The sequence below is a fragment of the Physcomitrium patens genome, chromosome 9, assembly GCF_059467195.1.
Source record: "Physcomitrium patens ecotype Gransden chromosome 9, ASM5946719v1, whole genome shotgun sequence".
In the NCBI taxonomy this organism is placed as follows: Eukaryota; Viridiplantae; Streptophyta; class Bryopsida; order Funariales; family Funariaceae; genus Physcomitrium; species Physcomitrium patens.
The window spans coordinates 3,457,494-3,482,321 of NC_143418.1; the positions used below are offsets into that span (position 1 = coordinate 3,457,494).

General features: G+C 34.5%; 2 protein-coding genes and 1 pseudogene across 9 annotated transcripts; 1 reads left to right on the forward strand and 2 right to left on the reverse strand.

Moving 5' to 3' along the window:
* Positions 1 to 3,711: 3,711 nt before the first annotated feature.
* LOC112286530 (F-box only protein 6) lies at positions 3,712 to 8,254 on the reverse strand. Its single transcript, XM_024528478.3, has 5 exons — positions 7,666 to 8,254; positions 5,789 to 7,336; positions 5,017 to 5,683; positions 4,591 to 4,830; positions 3,712 to 3,927 (listed from the first exon to the last, which is right to left on the reverse strand). Exons 1-2 carry the CDS (start codon positions 7,840 to 7,842, stop codon positions 6,326 to 6,328), a joined length of 1,188 nt encoding a protein of 395 aa, XP_024384246.1. The 5' UTR covers positions 7,843 to 8,254; the 3' UTR covers positions 3,712 to 3,927; positions 4,591 to 4,830; positions 5,017 to 5,683; positions 5,789 to 6,325.
* LOC149988337 (5.8S ribosomal RNA) lies at positions 5,455 to 5,598 on the forward strand (annotated as a pseudogene).
* A 13,626-nt stretch (positions 8,255 to 21,880) lies between the features above and the next one.
* On the reverse strand, positions 21,881 to 24,569 carry LOC112286372 (mitochondrial uncoupling protein 3). 8 transcript variants are annotated; one of them, XM_024528204.3, is made up of 5 exons: positions 24,412 to 24,553; positions 23,779 to 23,885; positions 23,554 to 23,627; positions 22,966 to 23,369; positions 21,881 to 22,668 (listed from the first exon to the last, which is right to left on the reverse strand). In XM_024528204.3, the coding sequence occupies exons 4-5, from the start codon at positions 23,341 to 23,343 to the stop codon at positions 22,135 to 22,137; spliced, it is 912 nt and encodes a 303-aa protein (XP_024383972.1). In that variant the 5' UTR covers positions 23,344 to 23,369; positions 23,554 to 23,627; positions 23,779 to 23,885; positions 24,412 to 24,553; the 3' UTR covers positions 21,881 to 22,134. The 8 variants fall into 8 exon arrangements, with proteins under 8 accessions (XP_024383972.1, XP_024383976.1, XP_024383970.1 ...); XM_024528208.3 differs by having other exon boundaries at positions 23,554 to 23,659; XM_024528202.3 differs by having other exon boundaries at positions 22,966 to 23,428; positions 23,554 to 23,659.
* Positions 24,570 to 24,828: the final 259 nt, after the last annotated feature.

A 24,828-nucleotide genomic window follows, 5' to 3' on the forward strand; every position in this document is an offset into this window, starting at 1 on the left:
CGAATTGACACTTATCTGAGTTCAACGATATCCCAAACTTAGCGCACTGAGCCAAGCATTTGCTGAGACAATTAAGATGATCTTCTTTTGTACGGAATGCACAGAAGTCATCTAAAAAGATCTCCATAAATAGCCGGAGATAGTCTTAGAAGGCCTGAGTCATCACTCTCTGAAATGTAGCTGGGGCGTTACATAACCCAAAATGCATCACATGATAAGCGAATGTACCCCAATCCGAAGTAAAGGTCATCTTGAGCTGGTCTTCCGTTGCAATTTCAACCTAATTATACTCAAAAAATCCATCTAAGAACGAATAACATTCATGACCTGCTACAACGTCCAATATATTATCTATGAAGGGCAATCTGTTACCGACCAATTCTTTAGCCAAGGCAGGAAATCATGGATCAAATCAATGTTGACACCATCTCTACTCATCAAAGGAAGAGACACACAAAGGCGATGCTTCAACTTTCTCTCATCCTCGAATCCCCCCATAATATCATCAAAATCACTGATCCCAGAGAAGCGTGGAAATTTCTAAGCACAATGATCTAGACTAATACAATCTCCAATATCATGGTCGTCCTTTACCGTTGGAAAAATCTTTGTATGAGTGACCAGCAAGATATCGCTTCATTTATGCAACAAGTAAACGAGATATTGTACAATCTTAAGGCTATCAAACAGGGAAAGTCTCATGAGGTCACAACACACCAAATACTAAATCGACTGCCTCGGCGCTTTGATAAGATTGTCTTACAGATCCAGTTCGAAAAAACTATCTCCACGTTACAAGAACCATGGATTCTTGACTTAAAAGCTTCTAGACATTTTTTAGAAAATTATTTAGTGTTCAATGAAATAGATCAATTGAATAGCACTACAATAACATCTATAGGAGGCCATTCCCATGTAACAACCATATAATGATCAATTGACTTATTCTTATCTAATGGAGAAATAAAATCCCTAAAAGATGTTTGCCACATTCTTGGTCTGTATAGAAACATACTGTCAATTGGTTAAACCATTGACTTAAGAAATCTTTGCCATCTTTAGTCCTACAAAATATAGTATCATATCTATTCAAAAGTCACATAGAAAAGTAGCCAAAGGCTCATGTAAATAAGCCAATGGACTCTATAAGTTAAAATATCTTGACTAAAATTTCACCTTATTTAATACACCTAATCATCCACAAAATAAAACACTAGAATTAAATAGCTTGAGTAATAATATAACAAACTTATCATAACTATAATACAAAGATTAGGATATATAAATTTTAGAAGTCTATCATTCATGAATTTTTAAAAGCTAGTTATAAGCATATCCTCTTTTTTTGTAAAACATCATAATTGTTCTACTTGTCATCAAGAAAAACAAATTGGTTTCAAGTTTTCCAATATTTTACTAACACAAGCAATCAAACTTTTAACTCTCATTCACATTGACGTATGTGGACTCTTCCTATTGAATCTTTAGGACACTTTAGATATTTTATACTTTTTACTAATAATTTTAGTAGATACTTGTGGATATATTTTATGAAAACCAAGGATTAATCTCAAGACATGTTTAATACATTTTATATTATGACAAAAAAACATATATTCCATCAAATTTTCTACTTAAGATCTATTAGAGGTAATAAATTCATCTTTACAAAATTTATAGCTTATCTGGACACCCATGGTGTTATAAAGGAGCTAAGTGTAGCTCGCACACTCCAACAAAATGGAGTGTCAAAGAAAAAAAACTAATTAGTATTGAATAAACTAAAAACTATGCTATTAGGAGGCAACATTCCATTATTCTTATGAATAGAGGCTCTCTACACAAAGACCTTCTTTATGAATGTTAGCCCAACAAAAACAAATAATAAGAGAATACTATACAAAGTGTTTGCTGACAACAAATTCGACTTTAATGAAATGAAAATCTTTGGTTGCCTTAGCTTTGTCAAATGAGATGATACTCAGTAGCATAAGTTTAAATTCAAGTCTATTCTTAGACTATATCTTGGTTTTGATAACAATTCAAAACCTTACTACATATACTTGCTATACCATAAGAAGGTCCTTGTCACAAAAGATGTCCTCTTTGATGAGACGAGGCTCATCAAGCTAAATCATAATACATCTATTTTAAACACTAAATGATTTGAAGAGCTTAGATTAAATTTTTTAAAGCAAGCAGATCATGGTCTATATTAATTATCAATAGGCTTAGTTACTATACTCAATAGTACATCTGATTTTGATAAACCAAGTAATACACTTTTATCCATATATAACATCTCTATCAAAGTACGACAAACATATAATAAATTAGATATTGTACTACTTATGTCGAATGACTTTGAGCCACTATTAAATAAAGACTCAACCAATACTTTTGTTATTTTATAGTAGCTTGACAATTTAGAAAATTATATCATCTTCCAAGGTAACTTCTCATCTTTGATAATTGATTTTATTATTGTTCACGATTGGCCCACTCAAGATGTTCCTAATGATTGCTCTACTTATGATTTTGAATATAAAAACTTAATACAATTATTTGAATCCCATGGATTCACAAGCAATGAAACCTCTATACAATCTATCTGATGTATATAAAAAAAACCAACTTGGTTATATGATTACTTTTGTGGACTAATGGATCTACTTATTGAACCAACTACCTTTCAAGATGCAATACATGATGAAAGATGGCAAGTATCTATATACGAAGAAATCAAGTCAATCCATGCAAATAAAACCTAAATACTTATAACTCTTCTACTTAGACATCATGCAATTTTAACCAAGTAGATATATGAAGCTAAAATGAAGGCTAATAGAATATTATGAAAGAAGAAATCACAACTTGTACTATGAGATTTTTAATAGAAAGAAGATATAGATTATAAGAAAACCTTTGTTCTTATTGTTCAATAATGCACTATAAAAATGCTATTAGCTCTTTTTGCATAAAATAAATAGCAATTCTATCACATAGATGTAAAAATGGCATTTTTCCATGGTGATCTCAAGAAACATATATATATTACACAACCACAAGGATTTGAAAAATATGGATAAGAACATCTAATATGTTGTCTTTATAAAGCTCTCTATGGTTTAAGATAAGTATTAAAAGTATGGTATGATAAAATTGACTCCTTCTTATGCAATCATGGATTTATTAAAAGAAAAGAGAATTATAAATTATATATATATATATATATATATATATATATAATATCATGAGTACAAAAGCCTTTTTTTAGTCTTTTATGTAGACGATCTTCTCTTATAGGAAATTACATTAAATAAATCAAGTGGTTTAAAACACAGCTAGAGTCAAGATTTGAAATGTCACAACTAGGAAAAAATAACCTTATTCTCTACCACAGGGCTAAAATCACTATAGTTCTATGAGGATTATTTATGATACAAAGAAGCTATGTTCTTCAAGTCACTTAATACTTTGGTCTTAAAGGATGTCAAGCTGTTTTTATACCAATAGTAGAGGAGCTGAAATTCACAATTGATGTGTATGAAGACATAGTTGACCCTATATATTATAGATCTATAGTGGAGAAATTAATAAAATTTAATCATTTATGCCCAAATGTATTTTATTCATTCAAAATAATGAATAGATTCATGATGAGACTACAAATCCTTCATCTAACAACAATAAAATATATTTTAAGATATATTGTAAGAACATTGGATTATGATATTTTTTATTCTAAAAATTTAACAATAACATTTTCACAATATGTTGACATAGATTGAGCATGAGACTTATCTAATGATAGATCAACAATTGGATTTATCTTCATGTTAGAGGGAAGTCTAATAACTTGGCTCTTAAAGAGAAAACCTATAATAGCCCTTTCTTCTTTAGAAGCTTAGTACATGGGCTTGTCCACTACAACCAAAGAATTAGCCTAATTAAATAAGCTTACAAAGGATTTTGGACTAGAAATACAAAAACCAATACCTATCTATTGTGACAATGAAGGAAGTATCAAAATAACAACAAATCTTGATATTAATCCACATACAAAACACATAGCTACCTATCATTATTTCACAAGAGAGAAAAAAGAAATGGGAGAAATTAGATTGATTTATGTGCCCTAATTGGAGTTGGTAGCTAACATGTTCACCAAGCCACTAAGATGTGGCTTATTTGAAAAAATTAAATCCAGTCTAAATATTCTCTCTATCAAACAAGCTCAGATTTAAAATTTTATGGAAAAATCTCATCAACCAACTTCTTCTGTCTGTGCTCATAACGGTATGCCTCTACCATTAAACCCCATTCTGTAGTTACATTAGTAGTCTCCTCTCTTTCTTCTAAACTATTATCCTCGAACAGCCAACGGTTCCAACAAAGTGATAACTTTCTCATGGATTGCAGCAATTGAAAAATTACAAAAATACAAGTCTGCAATTCTAAGATCTCCCACAATTTCATGGCAAATTGTTTCCTCAGACACAAAATTCTTTACAACATCTTATATTTTATAAAATCAATACTTGCTAGATCCCAAAAATTATCTTTAACAATATGTATCAAAACAACTACCACTGAAATTCGATCAGCTGCTCCTCCATCTTCTCGAAGCACGACATTGTTCAAAATCTGCATCCTTTCATCTTCCGCGAAATCGTTTTGCAGCAACAAACACATCCAGCTAGAATCAATCCAAAGAATCTCACGACTCTGGATATTCTCCTCTTCAGGCAAAATATCGATGTTCTTAGACCAATCTATAACCTCCCCTTTGAAACTCAAGTAGGAAAATTTTGCAGCAGAACAAGATTCCTGCGACCCCATCTCAAAAAACTCATCATCACAATCTGAGGGCTTTTCGTCTACATTCAACAGTGAACAATCCTGCTCACAATGCACTGGACTTTGTTCTAAGGTTATTAATGCCAACACAGACAAGATTAACCAACACACAACATTGTATGAAGAGAAACTTGCGAACTGAGGGAAGGCACTTACAAGAGCAAATGGAAGGACCCCTATAAAAAATTCTATGAGTTCCATTTCTGAACACCGCAGAAGCTCCACTATAAGCACATGAGAAAAATAGACAAGTTCAAGAAGGATAGGAAGCCTGTTTCTTCTAAGTTTTTCCAGTGGATGATCTCGTAGCTAGGGAGGGTGTTAGAACATCCATCACTAGCTCATTGTCCATGTAGATGATAGTCGTAGCAGACAATCCGAGATTCTAGAATTCAGGCTACATACTTGGTCCTGAACGATACCTCGGTTGTATTAATATCCTCGAACATCATTGTTCATGTTTGTAAGTTTGTACAATCCTTTTTATATGTTATGTTTTGTTATTTTCTCTTACTTAAGCCTCTCCTTTTGCTTCTTATTTGGAAGTAGTAGAAAAAAGAGGTTTGAGTTGAGATTTTATAAATAATAAAATATAACTATCATCATCAGATATCTTAGATCTTACAACAATGAAGAAAACAATAAAATACTATTTGTAGTGTCAATTGTAAAATTTTGCAAATCATTGAGTTTTTGAATGCAAGTTGTGCTCAAGGATCCTTTGGAAGTTGAGTGAAATTGGCCATCCTAATAAAAAGTCTATTTCTTTGTTGGAAGAAGATCAATTGGAGTGGTGAAAATCTAATCAGCATAGTGACATAATCTGCAATCATGTGATTTAAGCTTTTGTGAGCCTTCAATTTATTTTAAGTATATGATTATGTTTTCTAAGTTTAGATTCCAAAGCATATCCATTCTCTTTTGTTACCTTTTTGAAGGTTGCAAGAAGAAGAAGAAAATATCCCTTAACAAATCTTTAGTGAAGAAAGACTATCTGCTTAGTTTAAGAATATTATTAAGTAGAAGATAAGAAACTAAGCAAGATTTTTGTAGTAATGGTGAGTAAACCAAAAAGAATTTAGTTTGAAAATTGTGAATGGATTTAGAATTGTAATGACAAGAATACAATTGATATCAACTTCTGCATAGATTGGATTTGGTTATATTCTTTGACAAGATTATTAAGTCTATTCTATGTCCTTTTCTCACTTTATCCTTTATCCAAAGAATAAAATTTCCAAATAAAGAGAATTCTTCACTAAGCAAGAAATAAATTTTTTAAACAATGACCTATCAAAATGATCTTCTAAGTATAAAGTTCCCCTTAGTGTCAAATATTGAATATCTTATTTTCTTCATAAAGTTTTGTGAAGGAAAGGTGGCCTGGTCAGGCAAAAGTGAGCGAGATGGGGCGAGGAACTGTGGCAACATCAAGGCAGGAGTTGTGGTGCTAGCAGCGTGGAGCTCACACAGAAGCACCCAGACGCGGTTCGAAGGAGAACCCGTCCACCATGCGATGCTCCGGCATGGGGCACCTCGGCAGCCGGTGCCAGCGCTTCTTCCTTACATCATACAACAGTTGCGGCATGTTGCGCCCACACATGCTGATCAGAACCTGATCGCTATGCCCGATGCACCGGAAATACGCGTCTTGCGCTGCGTTCCTTAGAAACTCTTCCAACAGCGCTCCTGGCATGCGGTCCACCTCTTCCCATGTCAGTTGCGTCGACCGCAATTGGAAAATGCAGACGCATTTCCCGGTTGGTTCTTCCTGCCGGCCGATGACGAAGATGTTGCCCCCAGATTCGACCAGGCCGTAGCTCTCGAACGACTGCGGCAGCGGCGCATGGATCTGGCTCCATGCCTGTTCCTGCAAGTCGTAAGTGACAAGACCGTGGGGCTCGTGACACCGCCAGTAGAGGGTGTTGCTGCAGAGGATGCCGGGTGGGTGCAAGGGGAAATTCGGGGGCGTGTTGGATGTTATGCTCCATGAATTTGTTGTGGAGTCGTATACTTCCGCTATCGGGTAGCAAGCGCCGTATGTGGCCCAAATACCCGCGACGACGACCTTGTATGATTCTGTGGTGCGCTCCTTCACCATGCCTACTGGTTGAAAGAACTGAACCCGCAGCGTTGGCGGTAGCTTTCGCCAACACCTAGTGAGGGGATTGCACACCACGACGTTGTCGCATTCCGCAGCGTAGTAGCACAGGAGCCCTTCCGATGCAGCGACGTGGAAACTGATTTGACCTGGCGCGGAGGTGATCACTAGCGGGATGGGATGCCAGCAATCAAGGGAGGGGTTGTATGTGGCCGCCTCCCGGTAGTGGTCATTCTTGAACATGAGGAACCACGATCCCTGTGAAGGCACATCGTGGCATTCTCGCAAGAAACCTGGGGATTGTAGCAACTTGTTCCAGGTCTTGCACACCCTGCGAAAGCGTAAGTAGCTAGGGATGGGCAGCCAGGCTAAGATCTGTGCATCCATATCCACTTTTTCAGAGTCGGAGAGGCCTCGAACGGATTGCAGAACTACTCAAATTGAAGAACAACATAAAATTTGTAGACCAACCAATTCAATCGTAGGTTTCTTGAGTGACTTTACAATCTCGAAGAGTAGAATCTAAAATTTACATATGTATGATAGAAGGAGAAAAATATGACGTAGCGATATGATGCCAACTACGAACGAAACTCGAGCTCTCGCTGACCCCCAGTGATCCACGATAGCCGGTGTTGTATTTATCTCTGCTTTGCCATGGTAGGTGATTGGCATATTCAGCTGAAGGTTTTCTTTCTTCATACCTTTTCTATCAAATGCCGAGGGAGGTCGCTCCACAAATCGGAGTCTAAGTCACATTCATTGTGGACAGGAAGTAAGGTGTCCTGGTGCTTGAAACCAGAAACACACTCCACCGAGAATCCGTAAGAATCATCCATAGCAACCTCCGAGCTGAGATCCATGATTTCCATCAATGTCATCTTTCTTTGCTCCTAGAATCCTCAACCTCTATCTGGTGACCAAACCATTGCCGTTGTGACATCTCGCATTGTATCATTCTGGAGATACCTAACCCCTTCAACCAGGTTTTCGGAAAGCTATCGAAACGAGAGTATGGAGTAGTTTTGTGACTGCAATAAGCGATCACACAATTCCAAATCTTTGCTTGCATGACGAACACCACTCATAAGTTACTCAATCTAGCACACATCCTGTGAGTGGGAACCACGAGTTTCCGTTACAGATGGGCTCCTAATGATCCTAGACAGTTGAGTGTACCTATTAATACAATGTGAAAATTGGTTGCGAATGGTGACTGAAAACAGAGGTCCTCGACTCTTCGAAAATGTGTGAGGAGGAGGATGAAGAGACGCAGTCTTTGGGAACCCCTCAGTACCTTAAGGAGGAAAGCCTTTGAAGAAATGGTCTCAAAAGCTGCAAGCCGAGGTCGAAACGATCCACTGAAACACTGACTGGTTGTGTACCTGGCAGCATTTCCACACGAAGTGTGGGTGAGTAGTTTTAGTTTTGGGGAATGAAGCTTGGTCTGGAAGGGCCCTGTTCATGTCGTTTTAGAAGCCTGGTGCTTCTAAATTGGATAAACTGAAAATGTTTATATTGCTTCATTTCAACGCATGGTGATATAGAACTAGAAATCGATTGCCCGGGACGATTGGATTTATTCCCAAAGCATAAAAGTTAGATTGGTTTTTTACCTCCAGGATTTTGTCAATTCTATTGAGATAGCACATTGTTGAACATTGGCTAATGATTGCACAAGAGTTTTTCAATTTAGAAGTACTTAAGAAGGTTTTTAGGAATGGAATGAGGACTTAAAAAGAAAGATTTTTATATTCATATTTATTTTATTTTTAATGTTAAGACCAATGATATTTTAAAAATACATTTACTCTTTGCCTTTAAATATTTACTCTCTATTCACTGTGAAAAATCAAAGTTTTGAATTTGTAATTCTATATTTTTCCTATTCAACCTAGCTAATTAGGCTTCATATATGTGAACTGATTTGTGCTTGATTATGTCAATGATAAAATATTTCATACAAGTTTTTTTATTGTTAGAGTTATTATTAGAGTTATTTAAAGTAAAGATGTCATGAAGGCTTAATTTTTTGTTCAAATTTTGAATATTTAAAGGCAATGGAAATTTTTTATTATTTAAAAAAATCAAATAAAAAATCTAAAAATAATAATATATTATCAATTATAATAAAATTAGATTGTTGCTAATGCCACTACAACTTGCCATCCATTATATTTCATTGTAGTTTTTAATAATGACACTACAAATTGTCCTAAAGTTGGATTATGCACTACAATGTATTTTATGAAATATTAAATGTATGCAAATGTTAACATAAAATATCAATATTCTATAAAGTGCATTGTGGTGCACAATATAAGTTTACAATAGTTTGTGGTGACATTAGCAAAAATTATGATAGCATGTAATAGATGGCAAGTTATGGTGGTTGTAGCAAAAATTATAGTGGTATTTGTATAATTCTAATTTTATTTAAAAATTTATATAATAATCTAAGAATTAAATATATAATATATATTTATCAAATATATTATAAAATTTATAGCTTATTAAAAAATTAAAAATAATTGAGCTATTTTAATAAACAAAGATGTTTTAAACAAAGATGTTGCTTATTTTGTTTAAACCATTGATTTTTGTCAATGGCATAGACGTTTTGCCTTGATTTTTTTATATGATTGATCTTACAACTTGATAATTGAAGGATTCAAAAGCCTACTTTGATGTACTTCTCTATTGTAAAGAAAAACCTCAATTGACATACATCTCTTCAATACTTCAAAAAAAGAAGAAATTATACCAAAAACAATTTATGAAAATCCAACAAAGATAGTCAAATTCACCTACACAAAAAACTATGCTATATGACAATATCTACATCTGACAACATCATCTAATTTTATCAAGGACGTGAATTATAATAAAACTCTATAGAAGAAATACATTCTTGTCATACTCAAAAAATAAAAAAAAAATAAAAAATAGATATAAGATAAAAATTAAAATGATTATTTTCAAATATAATAAAACTAAAGATTCTTGAGCTTAGAGAAGAATATAAGAATAGCATTGACAAGAGTGAGGTAAAACTTACTCTTGCCTCTATTTATACTGTCTAACTAAAGATCAACATAGCAATGTTCTATAGGTCATCTGATACAAATTTAACTTGTGAGAGACACGTCTAACTTATAAGGCAAGTTTCCAACATATATCCTACATGGCCAAATTCTACTATAAATAGCCAATACATGTGACATATGGCCAAAATATTCACTACAAAGCTTATAAGAAGCTTATATGTAAGATAATATTAATTTATTTTACTTTTATTTCTACCTAATTCTTCTTATCCCTTTAAGTATTAATACCAATGTTGATATTGATAACAAATTCTTAGAATTATAACAACCTACTTAATAAGAAGCTACCATAGTTAGTTATACTTTTATCTTTTTATAAATTCTCTAATAAAAATCTAAAATTACTTTTTATTTTTAAGGTAAGGTTATAAAACTAACTTCACATAGATCATCTTTGAGTATTCCTAGAATTCTTTATCTAAGTACCAATTATCCTTCTTACTAGAATAATTTGACTTTAAAGTCAATATACAACTTTCAATTTACTTCTATTATATACTACTATTGTAGCATATCTAGTCATAATGCCTCAAGCTATAAAAAAATAAAATGTGATTACAAAAGTCTATCTTTCCAACTTTACACCAATTTTTTTGTCATTTATATATATATATATATATATATATATATATATTTAGCACCATAAGTAAAAGTTTCAATACTTTTTATTTTGATTCTTGGACTTTGGAGCTAATCAGTATATGACTTCTAATAAGATATTATTTTATAATTTCTAATATTTTTAAATATCTAAAATGATCATTTGAGATATAAATACTACTCATGAAGCATTTACATTTGATTTTTTTCTTATTTAAATCTCAATAAATTAGACTCTTATAGTTTAGGATATTTTTTATGTTTTTGATTTGGATGAAAATCTTCTTTTTATGGCTCAAATCACAACAATAGGCAACAATGTTATTATTTTAAAACATGATCAATGCATTTTTACGCCCACATCATTCTATTCCAAATTTTAATGACCTATTATATTTAAAAGATAAGAAAGTTTATATACTTTAAGAATTGGAATCAAATCTTCTACTTTGACTTATAAAGCTATGATTTCAGCAAAGTAAGCAACCAAAACTATAAAATGACATTGTCACCTTGGACATATTAATATTAGATATTTTAATACCATGCTTAATATTCACATAGTGGCTATTTTACCTTTAATTTAATTTAACCTTTCCATTTGTAAATGTTACATATTTATTAAAAAATCAAAATTAAAATATCATATTTATCCAATAACACATGCAACTAAGGTTTTAATATTAATATATAAATATTTATGTTTTCCAATGAATAAATATTCCTTTAGTAGTGTTTTTTATTTTATTTTATTAGTTACAACTATTCAAGTTATACATGTATATATTTTTTACAAAAGAAATAAAAAGTACTATTAAATTTTATCCAATATAGATTTCTTCTTGGGAGTCAATCAAATAAAAAGACATTATTTTTTCTAAAAATAGTTGTGATTTTATCTCAAAGAACTTCAAGAAGTTTTTTTAATTCAAGTATCGAATATTATGTAAACAATTCCTACAACCTAGCTGAAAACAAGGTTGTTGGATACAAGAATAAAATTGTAGTTGAATTTTCTTGGAGCATGCTAAAAACTACAAATTTAAAAAACTATTTTAAAAATAAAACAATTGCAACTATATAATATCTACAAAATCTTAGCTTTATAAAAAAAATTAAAAACTATAATATCTTATCAGCTATAGACTAGTACTTATCTAAATCTCTTACATTTAAAGGTCTTTGATTATTCAACATTTTTTTATCTTCTTAAAAAAAATAAAAATGAATAAAGTTTGATTTCAAAAGTTTAAAATGTAATTTCAGTCGCCACAACAATTGTATTGATGTAAAAAAATATGACTTATATGATCTCAAAATTCATCAAATGTTTTCAAGCCATATTGTCATCTTTAATATAGATAATATGATTTAAGAAAAATCTCTATTCTTAAAATTAATTATATTATAATATCCAAATTTACACAAATTTTATAATGTTTTTGATCTAATACATCAATCTATCATCCAACTCAACTACAAATTCCATATTAAAAAAAACTCAATTTGAAAATAAGATCACATGGCCTATTACACTAACAATAACATAAGTATTTCCTCAAGTTATACCTTAAAAGATTCCACTACTTCCTATTAAGTACTCTAGCCATAATTTCTTAGCAAATTATTCTATTTTAGCCTTGTCACTTTATTTATGAGCATATTATTGCTAAGAGCAACAATCTTTTCTTTAAAGAGTCTTTATACAAAAAAATTATAAAATTTGGCAATTGACAAAATTTTGTGAATAAAATCTTTACATCTATGCTTTCAATACTCAAGTTAGTAAATTCGACTTGGTATAAGAAGCTTTAACCAAATACAACACAGTACATTAGAAAACAACAATAGACATGGAATATCAATTATTAATTATCAAAAAAATAAAAATAAGTTAATACTAGATTCAATAGATCTATTATTAGAAAAATAGATTTTTTAGTAAAAATTTAATTCCAAAAAATCTTTTTCTTGTTTTAAAGCTCATTTTAAGGCTCATGGTTTTTTATAGCATGAAGACATAGATTGTTCAAATACTTTCTTTATAATAATGAAGTTGACTTTACTCCAACTTTTTTTGATCCTAATAACACTCTACAATCATCACATTTATTAAATGGATGTAATTACAGTATTTTTAAATAAAATATTTTGTGAAAAAGTTTATTTCAACCAATCCAAAGGCTATGTGAAATCTGGATATGAGCATTAAGTATGCAGACTCTTAAAATCTTTCTAAAATAAGCCTCAAACAAATTCTACAAGTTTGCTTCAAGTTCTTTGATAATTTTTTTTAAAGCCAAGGATTCTCAAAATATGAATCTAATTCTAATGTATATAATAAAAACTCCCACAATTCTATCTTACTTTAGGTTTTTACATCAATAATATAATATAAATATGGAACAACCTGGAATATTCATCTACTACTAAAACATTATTTATCCAATATTTTTTAATAAATAATAATTAAGTAATTACATATATACTTGGTATCCAAATTTGACATGATCAATCCCACAAGATATAGTATTGTTCTGAGATAAATATATCTTAAATCTTTTAATCAAATTTAAAATGGCATCTATACATCTAGTTTTTACATCCTCATAAACTTGTATTTACTATTTATAAAAAAAAAGTAATGAACTTACTTTTAAAGAATAAAAAATCATACAAAAAATTTCTTATAAAAAATATTTCAATAATTTAGAATATCTTGTCACAATATCTTATTAGGATTTGGCTTTTTTAATTTACTATTTAGCACAATTCATGGCCAATTTGATTATTCTATAACTAATCAAGAATCCTAATAGATTTTGGCCAAAAAAGAATAATTCAAATTTCAATTCCAATCTCAATTTCAATATCAATTTTTTAAATTTTAATATCAAGTACCAAAAAATTCTTTTAATAACTTAATGCATATACAAACATAAATTTATTTATTTCTTTTATCTTTTTGTAAATTTATTTTTTTTTGTAATTTCAATTTTAGTCAAAAAGCTTTAAGAAGCTCAAACTTCTAATTCAATTATTTAATTTGTGAAAAAGTATATGCAATTGATCTAATCTACAAATTGCAAAGAAATACAAAAAAAAAAAATCCTCTAATGTCCTTCAACTACCAACTTAAAAGTTGATGGAGAAATTCTAGCAAGAAATTCTCTTTCTTTAACTAGTAACTTCCAATCAAAATTGATGTATAGCTTAATCTTTAAGTCTTTTAAATACATACCAAATTCTACTTCCTTCCAACTAGTAGATATTGCAAAAACTTTAACCAACATCAAATTATTAACTTCAAATATCTCCTTGTATAAATAATTAGATATCTCATATTTTCATTGTGACAATGATATGAAGTTTGACATATATTTATTATGCACAATTTATTATACATTCAAAAAAAATTAGGTGTAGATATTGCAAAGTTTGTATAAACCAACAAAGTATGCTAGCTCTAATTTTATTGCATAAATCTCAAGTTGCCAATAAAAACCTTAAGTTTAAATATACCTTTAAATTTTATCTCAAAAAATTATAAAAGAATTAGCCTTATGCAATTAACATAAGTTAAAAATTTACTCTTTATGTCAAGGATATACACTAGGAAGTTGTAGAAGATTCTAGAAGGTTCTAGAGAAGCTTTGTAGTTTGTAGAAGCTACTTGAGAAGTTTTGAAGCTTGTGGAAGCTGCTTGAGAAGCTTCTTAACTCATAGAATCTACTTGAGAAGCTTCCTAGCTTGTAGTATATATAGGAGCCGAGATTGAGGGGATCCTCGGTCTCAACAACACACCTCTTGGAGCTCTAGCTCACCTCTCTAGTGTTGTTCTTGTATTCATCTGATTAATCTAGTTCTTATCGATTCTTCTTGAGCTTCTTGTTTAAATTTCCAGTCAGTATTCTAAATTCGTGACAGTTTCTCGAGACTACACTCATCTTTCATATCAAAGCTAGTTCCTTCTTGTTAGACTATGGATTATCCCTTTACTTGAAGGTGCTGGCATTTTAGAGGTTGCAGATTACCTTTCTCTAAATTGATATTTCTTCTATTATAATATTGGAGTCTTATCTTTCTTGGAGAGGGTGGATTACTTTTCTTTTTGAAGGTTTTGAGGCATTTAAGAGGTTGCGGAGTACCTTCCTCTAAATCAATACTACATTCTTGTAGAGTCATTTCTTTCCTTCTCTTAAAATGGCCGGAGGTCAAGATATTAGTATGACTGAAAGTTCGGAGTCCAAGTTGGACACCATTATGAATGCTCTTGCTACGTTATCACACAGAACTGTAGAAATTGAAGGAATCACTGCAAGACTTCATAATGATGGAGCATCTAAGATGGCACAATTGAGGATTCACCAGCCTCAAGCTTCAGCACCAAGAGAAGCAGCTTTGCCTCTAGTTCAATAAGGACCATTGGTCTTACAACGAAAGGAGCTCCAAATTAGCTTTTCAGACAAGTTCGATGGTACGTGTTCTAAGTTTCAAGGTTTTTTCAATCAAATTAGATTGATAGCAACTTTACAGCCCAAACGCTATCCGACGGAGGAGTCACGTGTTGGACTGGTTGGAACTTTGCTCACGGGACAAGCTCTATGATGGTTTGCTCTTTTATTTGAGAAAAGATCGTCAATTTTGAACAACTTTGAAACTTTTTTGGAGGCATTTGCAAAAACATTTGGCAAACATGACAAGATACGCTAGGCTACAACAAAGATCCGGTCGTTACGACAAGGAGTACGCTTCGTGTCAGTCTACGCATCAGATTTTAAACAATTGACATACGACATTAACTGGGATGAAGAAGCATTAATGAATCAATTTTATTGGGGCTTAAGGAATGACGTGAAGGATTTGTTATTATCTCTTCTCGATCAGCAAATGCTCAACAAAGCCATTAGTCAAGCTGTGAAGTACAATAACCGCCTATTCCAACATCGCCAAGACCAATGCTGAAGACAACTTACGACTCACCACGCTCCAACTATGTCAGCAAGCAGCTTCAATTCACATTCAGAGGTGGAAGATATGTAAATTGATGTAATACGTATCAAATTCTTAACTCTAGAAGAAAAAAAGTGACATATGGAAGAAGGACTATGCTTGTATTGCGATGAAGAAGGCTACAAAGCTAGAAATTGCCCCAAGAAGCAAAATTGACTCATTATCAGGATCAAAGGCACGTTTGTTCAAGAAAACGAAGATGCCCAGCTACAATAGGGACTGTGCAAGTGGACAATTCAATACCACAACAATAATCAGGTTCCTCTCTTTTCGCTCAGCCTGCCCATTGCTTTGTAACTCCTCTATCTTTTGGCTCTCAAAAACTAAAAACCTTAGCATTATTAGATTCAGGAGCATCTGCTTACTTTTTAGACGAAGAATTTGCTAAGCATCATAAGATTCTTTTAGTACAAAAATCTAAATCCGTTCACGTAGAAATAATAGATGGACGACCTTTATTGTTTGGTAATATCATCCATGAATCAAAACCTATAGAGGTGACATTTAAAGACTATAGTAGTTATATTATTTTCAATATTATTAGAACACCATCAAACCCTATTATTCTTGGTCTTTCTTGGTTAGAAATTCATAACCCATCCATAGATTGGAGGTTACAAAGGATGATATTTCCTATAGAATATTTTGAGAGTAAGCCTGTTAAAAGATCCCAAATCAAAAAATCCTTATTTATTGGAGCAAGTGCGTTTGTAACATCGTCTAAGGAAGGCACACCGTTTATCATTTATGCGACTCCAACTAGCGGAGAGAAGTTTTTGACAGCAAATATATCGAAGCAATATAAAGATTTTGAAGACGTGTTTCAAAAGAAGAATGCCGACATGCTACTAGAGCATTGACCATACGATTGTACCATAGACTTATAAAAAGGAGCACAACTACCTTTTGGCCCAATCTACAATTTGTCGCAGATGAAGTTAGTGGAGTTACGGAAGTACATTGACGAGAATCTAGCCAAGAACTTCATTTGTCATTTGAAGTCGCCAACTGGAGCTCCAATCTTATTTGTGAAGAAAAAAGATGGCTTGCTGCGGATGTGTGTGGATTATCGAGATTTCAAGAAGGTGACAAAGAAGAATTATTATCCATTTCCCTTGATATTAAGTCTTCTCGAGCAACTTGGGCGTGCAAGGATCTTTACAAAGATTGATCTAAGGGGAGCTTACAACCTCGTACATATCAAGGAAGGAGATGAATGGAAGACAGCTTTCAGTACAAGTTATGGCCATTTTGAATATAATGTCATGCCTTTTGGTCTTACTAATGCTTTGGCGGACTTTCAACACATGATGAATGACATCTTTTGGAAGCACCTTGACGATTTTGTTGTCATCTATCTAGATGATATTTTGATATTTTCTAAGAATGTAGAAGAGCATGAGAAACATGTTTGTCTGGTCCTTGAAAAACTCCGCAAGCGAGGACTTTATGCCAAGTTGGAGAAGTACTTATTTAACCAAATTGAGATGGAATTTTTGGGATTCATTGCAACTACAGAAGGCTTGAAGATGGATCCTAAGAGAGTAGAAGCAATCATATCATGGGAAGTTCCAAAGACGATTAGAGATGTACAATGCTTTCTTAGCTTTGCTAACTTCTATAGGATCTTCATCAAAAATTATTCTCAAGTTGTTGCTCCGCTCATTCGATTGACATGTAAAGACAAGCTCGAATGGGAACTTCTAGTAGAAAAAGCATTTTAAGATCTTAAGACGACATTTAATATGGCTCCAAACTTGGTACATCTTGACTTTACAAAGGCCTTCTATTTGGAGATCAATGCTTCAAATTTTGCTATGAGAGCTATACTTTCATAGATAGGCGCAGACGAGAAGTTTCATTCGGTTGCGTTCTACTCTCAAAAGTTTTTTGCTATCAAGACCAACTATGAAATCCACAATAAAGAACTTCTTTGCAATAGTGGATTCTTTTTGAAAGAACTGCGCATCTGATGATCATATACACAGATCACAAGAATTTGGAGTACTTCATGTCGGCTCAAGTTTTGAATTGTCGTCAAGCTCGATGGAATATGTTGCTATCCAAGTTTGACTTTGTTATTACTTATTGACTTGGGAAGCAACAAAGACTATTCGATGCATTATCAAGGAGATCGTATCTAGTGCCAAAGGTTGGAGAAGCAGCGTTTGATCAACAGTGTACAACATTGCTGAAGTTGGAACAATTCAGGCTTTGCTCTGCTATAGTGCCAATTGATGCTGACTTCCTCAATCAGGTATGTACTGTGACTATTGGAGATTTTGTAGCCCTCGATATCACGCAGCATGTCAATAATGACAAGTTCAAGGTGGAATGAGATCTTTTATACTTTGAAGAGTAGTTGTATATTTCAAAGGGACCAACACGACTCCGAGTTCTTCAATCTCGACACGACTTTCTAACTGTGGGGCATTTTAGATTCAATAAGACCTTGGAACTTATTTCCTGAAATTTTTGGTGGCTCCAAATGTGAAAGGATGTCAAGGATTTTGTCCTCTCATGTGACATTTGTCCAAGATTTAAGAATCCTCGGGATTGTCTTTATAGTCTTCTTGAGCCATTGCATATTCCACATCGGCCATGGTCTTCAGTTTCTATGGACTTCATTACGGACATGCTGCCATCAAATTCATTTGACAGTATCTTTGTTGTATTAGATCGGCTTACAAACATGGCACACTTAGTCCCTTACAAAAACACATCATCAATCAAAGACACAACAAGGCTCTTCTTTGATAGTGTGTATCGATATCATGGTTTATCAAATGATATCATGTCGGATTGAGGAACCCAATTCGTATCAAAGTTCTAGAGATCTCTCTTTGAGATATTGAAGGTCGATATCAAGCTTTCTTCGAATTTCCATCTTCAAACTGATAGCCAAACAGAATGGGTGAATCAAACTTTGGAACAGTATTTACAATGTAGCATCAACTATCAGTAAGATGATTCGACTGCATATCTATCGTTAGTCGAGTTTGCATATAACAACACCCTTCATGCGTCGCCTCAACAAACACCATTCTTTGTCAACTATGGGTATTATCCAAAGCTTGATTTGTTGAGTCCGTCAACTAATAACAACTCGGTAGTTGAAGAATTTGTGAAACAACTATCGGAGCTTCAAACTACGTTGAAGCTTCAATTGCAAACCGTCCAAAAAGCTTACAAGGCATCCGCAAAAAAATTTCAAAATCAAACACCTATTTTCAAAATTGGAGTTAAAGTATGGCTGCATCGACGGAATATCAAAACCAAGCAACGATGTGATAAGTTGGACTACCGGAGATTGGGACCATTTGTCATCTAGAAGCAAATCAATCCAGTGGCATACCGTTTGGGATTACCGGCTGCCATGAAGGTACACCTAGACTTTCATGTTTCTTTGTTGGAGCCTTATTGAGAGTCGTCTTTTTCTAGAAGAGTATAATGTCCGCCATTTAGTATTAAAATTGAGAACCACGAGGAATACGAGGTGGAAAAGGTACTAGATTTGCAGCCTAAGTGGAAAAAATTAGAGTACCTAGTGCATTAGAGCGGCTATGATATCAATGAGCGCACATGGGAAGCAATGAAAAATCTTATCAATGCATTGCAAAAAGTATAAGAGTTTCATCGACACCATCCTCAGAAACCTAAGCCCTTTCGATGAAAGTTTTTCAGTGAAGTCCCTTCTCTTTGAAGCCTCTTAATCCTCGGCCTTATAAAGAAGAGAGAGAAGGAACCTCTAAAAGACATAGTCAGAGATTATAAATTTGTAACTTGAGCCCATTCTTCCATATTTAGTGCTTATTTTTTCGGTCTGATATGGATAACCAAGAGATAGATACCATACCAATCATGTCCCGTCAATCGAGTATCTCACGAAGATGACCTCGAGATGAAGAACCGCCTGTACCACAAAGACGATGGAAGATACCTAGTAACAGGTCGCTAGTGATTGTGTTTGAGGTAGAACCTACTTATAGTGATCTTCTCGAAGGAGTGTTTGCAGGGCATTTTCACAATGAAGACACGGAAGTTCATGCTTGGTCAAAAATCGAAGGCATAAGATACTATCATTGGTTACAAGGACCAATGAACTACTTGCCACAGAAACAATAATTGGAGTATATTACAGACACTATGCGACAAATTTTCTACTTCTTACATTGATACTGACTCGCAATAGGAGTGCTTCTCGGAGACCTCGAAGCTAAAGGGGGGGGGGAGGTGATGTCAAAGGCATACACTAGGAAGTTGTAGAAGATTTTAGAAGGTTCTAGAGAAGCTTTGTAGTTTGTAGAAGCTACTTGAGAAGTTTTCAAGCTTGTGGAAGCTACTTGAGAAGTTTTCAAGCTTGTGGAAGCTACTTGAGAAGCTTCCTAGTTTATGGAAGCTACTTGAGAAGCTTCCTAGCTTGTAGTATATATAGGAGCCGAGACTGAGGAGATCCTCAGTCTCAACAATACACCTCTTGGAGCTCTAGCTCACCTCTCTAGTATTGTTCTTGTACTCATTTGATTAATCTAGTTCTTGTCGATTCTTCTTGAGCTTCTTGTTTAAATTTCCAGTCAGTATTCTAAATTCGTGATACTTTAATCCTACTTGCTGATCTTTAAATGTCTCTTTGTCATATCTTAAGCAACCATTTAATAGTTGGTGATTTGATTTCAATCCTACCTCACAAATAATTGTCTCTGTGGTATCAATCCAACATATTTTAGAAATATTTTAGTACAATTCTTTTCTAAATTTTATCCTATAGTCAATCATATCAATTATTCATCTAATCCACTTTTTTTTCATTAATCTATAGTCTCTTTAAGGTGGCAAAATTGTTTTTGTAATCAAGAAGGAAAAATTAATAATCAATTTTGTTCCTTAATTAGCTATTAAGACAATAAGTAAGAGGTTTTTATAAAAAGCTATTTTAAATGTCTTAAATTCTTATTAAATTAAAACATAAAAAATCAATTAAAAAATATTATTCTCTATTTTTTCACTATATGGTATTGTTATAATACAACAACATCAAAAAAATATTTTGTTATGTTTGTAGCACTTAATAAGAACTCACCTATTGTAATATCATTTTTCTCAAAAACTTCCTTATATCAAATATGTGGATGGAGTAATGCAAACTAGATTGGTAATATTGATATATGCATATCAGATTTAGGATATATTTTTAAACTCAATTTATCATGCCTACTATATTTAGAAAGTTAAAATCAATATGTTGTAGCTTTATTTTCAACATAAAAAAATATATTATTACATCTGTTGCAATTGAAGAATTCATTTGGCTACAAATTATCATTATTGAGTTTGGATTTTTTCTTTTACTTCTAAATATTTTATGGTATGACAATTAATCATGTATTGTTCTTAATAAAAATTCCAAGTTCTATGACCATTCAAAATACATTAAACTTTATATCACTTTTGATATGAAAAAGTGAATTATAAAATACCTAAACTCAAATTTACTTCAACATCTATTAGGATTGATCTTTAGACAAAATCACTTTTTAAACTAAAATACCAAACATGCTTACAATGAATCAATAATCTTGCTTCTTTTTATTTGCAACAAAGAAACAAATTTTAAAATTCTTCTCTTAGAAGTTTTACATTTTCTAATCAACATACTACATCAAACTTCCAAATCAAAGACTTTTAACCAAATACAATTCAAGAATTACAACTCTATTCTCACTTATGCAACTAAAAGAAATGTATCAATACATGTTATCATAGTTTAATTACAAACTTAACTATTATACTTCTTAGTTAACTTAAGAATCATGACTCTACATAAATTGAACTTATTAATGCTTTCCTTTGTGAAACATAAAATGCTTCACACTTTGGATACAATAATATACTTACATTCATTTTACATTTACTTCTTGTATACTTATCTTATTACAAAACTTTCACATATTATAAGCACATAACTAATTTATTGTAAATTAGTCAATAGATATCATTATATTATAGTTTGATGAACATTAAAATATACTTTTGATGTATTTCTTTTTTGCACTCAGTACTTAATTTAGATTATAAAACTTCAAAATAATTCCAAATCATTTGAGGATTCAATCTCACTCATATTTTGATTACAACCCAAACTATATACTCTCATTCATTGACATTCTTTGTCCACATCCACATACTCTGCGGCTAACAATGACAAGCAAATTAGACTGAAACTTACATTTTGGAAGCAAGTGGCACTTACTACACATTTGCTAACAAATGTAAACATTTGTCAATGAAACTAAGCTTCATAGCCTCAGCTATGACATCCAATTGAGGCAGAAAAGAGAAGGAACAAAAATGATAAAAAAAACAGCACCTCAAAATCTTCAAGCATGTGAAATCTTTGTAAGAGCTGAATGCCATGTAAGTTTCACACCCAAAACAACTGCGAGGCTTTACTTATTAGAAGGATGATAGACCGCTGATGCGGCGGAGCTGCTCATATGAGACCCAAAACACGAATTGCCAAGGGCCCAGCCTTGTCCACGTCGGGAAGAAGCCCTTCCACAGCGCCATCACGCCTTCAGCCTTCACGGTTTTGGTGAGACAATCCAGAGAGTTGCGGTACACGGCACCTGCAGCGCCTTGGTTCATCATCCGGGTCTTCACCACATCGGCAGGGCAGCTCAGAATAGTAGCTGATAACCCAGACATCACTGATGCAAGCGTGTGAGCTCCGATGTTGTCGGCAGCAATGCCGCGTCCTATGATCCATTGCTTCGACTGGTCGTAGCATGCAAGCTCCCCCATGTTGACGAGGAAGGCACGTTGAGCATTGGGTCCCACTCCACGCCACAGCCCTGTCACACCCTCGGCTCGGGCAATCTTGGTGAATGCGTCAGCTACTCCGGTGTAGCGTGGCTGCTGCCCAAGCTTCACCAGCCTCCCATCCGCTTGCATGCGCACCTTCACCAAATCCGCTGGACTCGCTATCACCTGTGCAGGTAGGATTGCAACCAACCTCGTCAGACTGCAGCTACTCTTGCATGAAGGAGGACTTGCAAGCATTCTCGTGCACCCTGGTTGTTTTTCTACAATCTTTTCGGTCCTGTTACTCAACTCACTTCGACGAACTTGATACTTGGACTCTGACAATTACATTCTCAAAATGGTGAATCGTAGCCATGCATAGGAAGTGGTGTACCTTCCATAATACGTAAGAATACAACTCCCCGAAGGTACCCCTTTATTGAGAACTCGTGGAAACTCATAATCAAGAAAAAGAACACGGACCTGCCCAATAATACCGGAAGTGCCACCGATGAAAGCCTTTTTTGCAACGGACAGATTTTCCGGGTGTTCGCCATGACTGAGGGCGGTACGTAGATTTTCATACGCAACAATACGAATGCTTGTGTAAAATACATGACGCAAAAGTGCCGGAGAAAGGCCCCTATAAAGACCGGCAATGCCCTCCTCCTTGCCTATAGAGATCGCCATGCTGATCGCTCCTCGCTTGGGTGCGCCAGCTGTGGCACCCATTTCGCCTTGGAGCTGCAGGCGGGTTTTCGTGATATCGATTGGGAAGGTCACAGACTCCGACGCCATGGCTGACGCTGCAGTGAGGCCCAGCCGTAAGGCCAAATTCTCTTCTGCCTTAGAGGACCCCATTGCTCAGTACCGCACGTGTTCTGCACCTGCAGAAGTGAAGGTTATGTGCAGCTGAAAACTGGCCTATCTTTTCACCTCACGCTGACTGCAGAGACAATAATCACAGAGCTGGATCGTAAGAGGATACAAAATAATCATAACTAATAAAAAAAACCAGGGGGCATTCTACAGTTAAATGCTCAATTAATAAGGCCATTCTTGATACTCTACCTGTTGGAAGGTGCAGGTTGTCCTTGGGTCGTTGTGTTCAACCTTTCACTGCAATATCTGTGGGCGCTGCCACACTGCACCCAATCATACTACTCCGCATATCAGACTGAAATAGACATGACAACTTGCACGAATGTCACGTGTATTCAGCATATACCTATGATGCAAGGGAACAAGGATTCAACCCTACAGCTTAGTGACCAGGCATATGTAAAAATTGCACACCTGATGGAATAACCACCCATGTTCTAGCGCAAATTCGAAATTCTCCCTAGACGGCGCTATCTCATCACTTAGAACCACTGCATTTTCTCTCCATTCGATAGTGTAATCTGTCAAAGTCTTAATCATCAAGAAAAAGTAGTCCATCTTTTCAATGAACGAGCGCCAGCACACGGTCAAAGTTTTGGAGCTGGTGACAGACAATGCGCACCTCGCTAAGTTGCTTGAAGCGTGAAAACAGACCGAACGAACCTTCTAAATGCGACACGAATCCACCACATGACAAGCATTTCCAAACAAGCGAAGAGGACAAGTAAAGGTTTCGGCACTCAAAGGCGGCAAACACACACAGGGTGCCGAATGCACTCAACTAGCTCCCACCCGAATCCAAACCACGTGATCCACACGATGGAAATCCATGGCGACAAACAATCGAATCGACACCAACTAGAATCAACCAAGACGTTCATAACCCATCGCGGACCTAAAAAACACGACCCGCAAGAGACATTCTCAACAGGGCTGCAATTCACACAAGTCTTGGAAAGAAAACAAGACTTTGCACCCTCGACCATGACACCCATCACAGACACCCATCTCGGGAATCCATGGCAAACAATTAGCACTTCGCCATACCTCAAGCATTCGAAGCCGGGAGCGAATCCAGAATGCGTGAGGCTTGAAAGGGCTCCACCCACCACATGAGAAGGAAGAGTGTTTTCACCGCACTTGCTTACAGTGTGAGAGGTGCCTGCACATCGGGAAAACCACGGTGGCGATCTGTGACGTCTTCTGGTGGAGACGACGACGATGAAGGGGCTTGCAAAACGACAATAACTAAATCCAAAATGCGAGTGGGGCGGCCCCGCTTCCCCACCGTCTGGGGTGCGGAGCCGCATCTTCTTCTTCCTCTGCCTCCTCCGTGCCGATTCCTCCCCACCTCCCGACTGACGTCTGACGGATGTCGTCCTCTTCTTGGACGAAGTTGGGACGAGACTTCTGGCCCTGGTCCCTGTTTCTCGACCGTCGGATGTCGTCCTCTAATTGGACGAA

Bases quoted from the DNA above. Each gene is read 5' to 3' on its own strand.
- LOC112286530 (XM_024528478.3), bottom strand. From the start codon at position 7,842: ATGACATTGATGGAAATCATGGATCTCAGCTCGGAGGTTGCTATGGAT. The intron at 7,337-7,665 runs GTATGAAGAAAG...ATGGATGCACAG, and splicing joins CTCGGCATTTGATAGAAAAG to ATCTTAGCCTGGCTGCCCAT.
- LOC112286372 (XM_024528218.3), bottom strand. From the start codon at position 23,343: ATGGGGTCCTCTAAGGCAGAAGAGAATTTGGCCTTACGGCTGGGCCTC. The intron at 22,669-22,965 runs GTCCGTGTTCTT...CTACCTGCACAG, and splicing joins CTTCCGGTATTATTGGGCAG to GTGATAGCGAGTCCAGCGGA.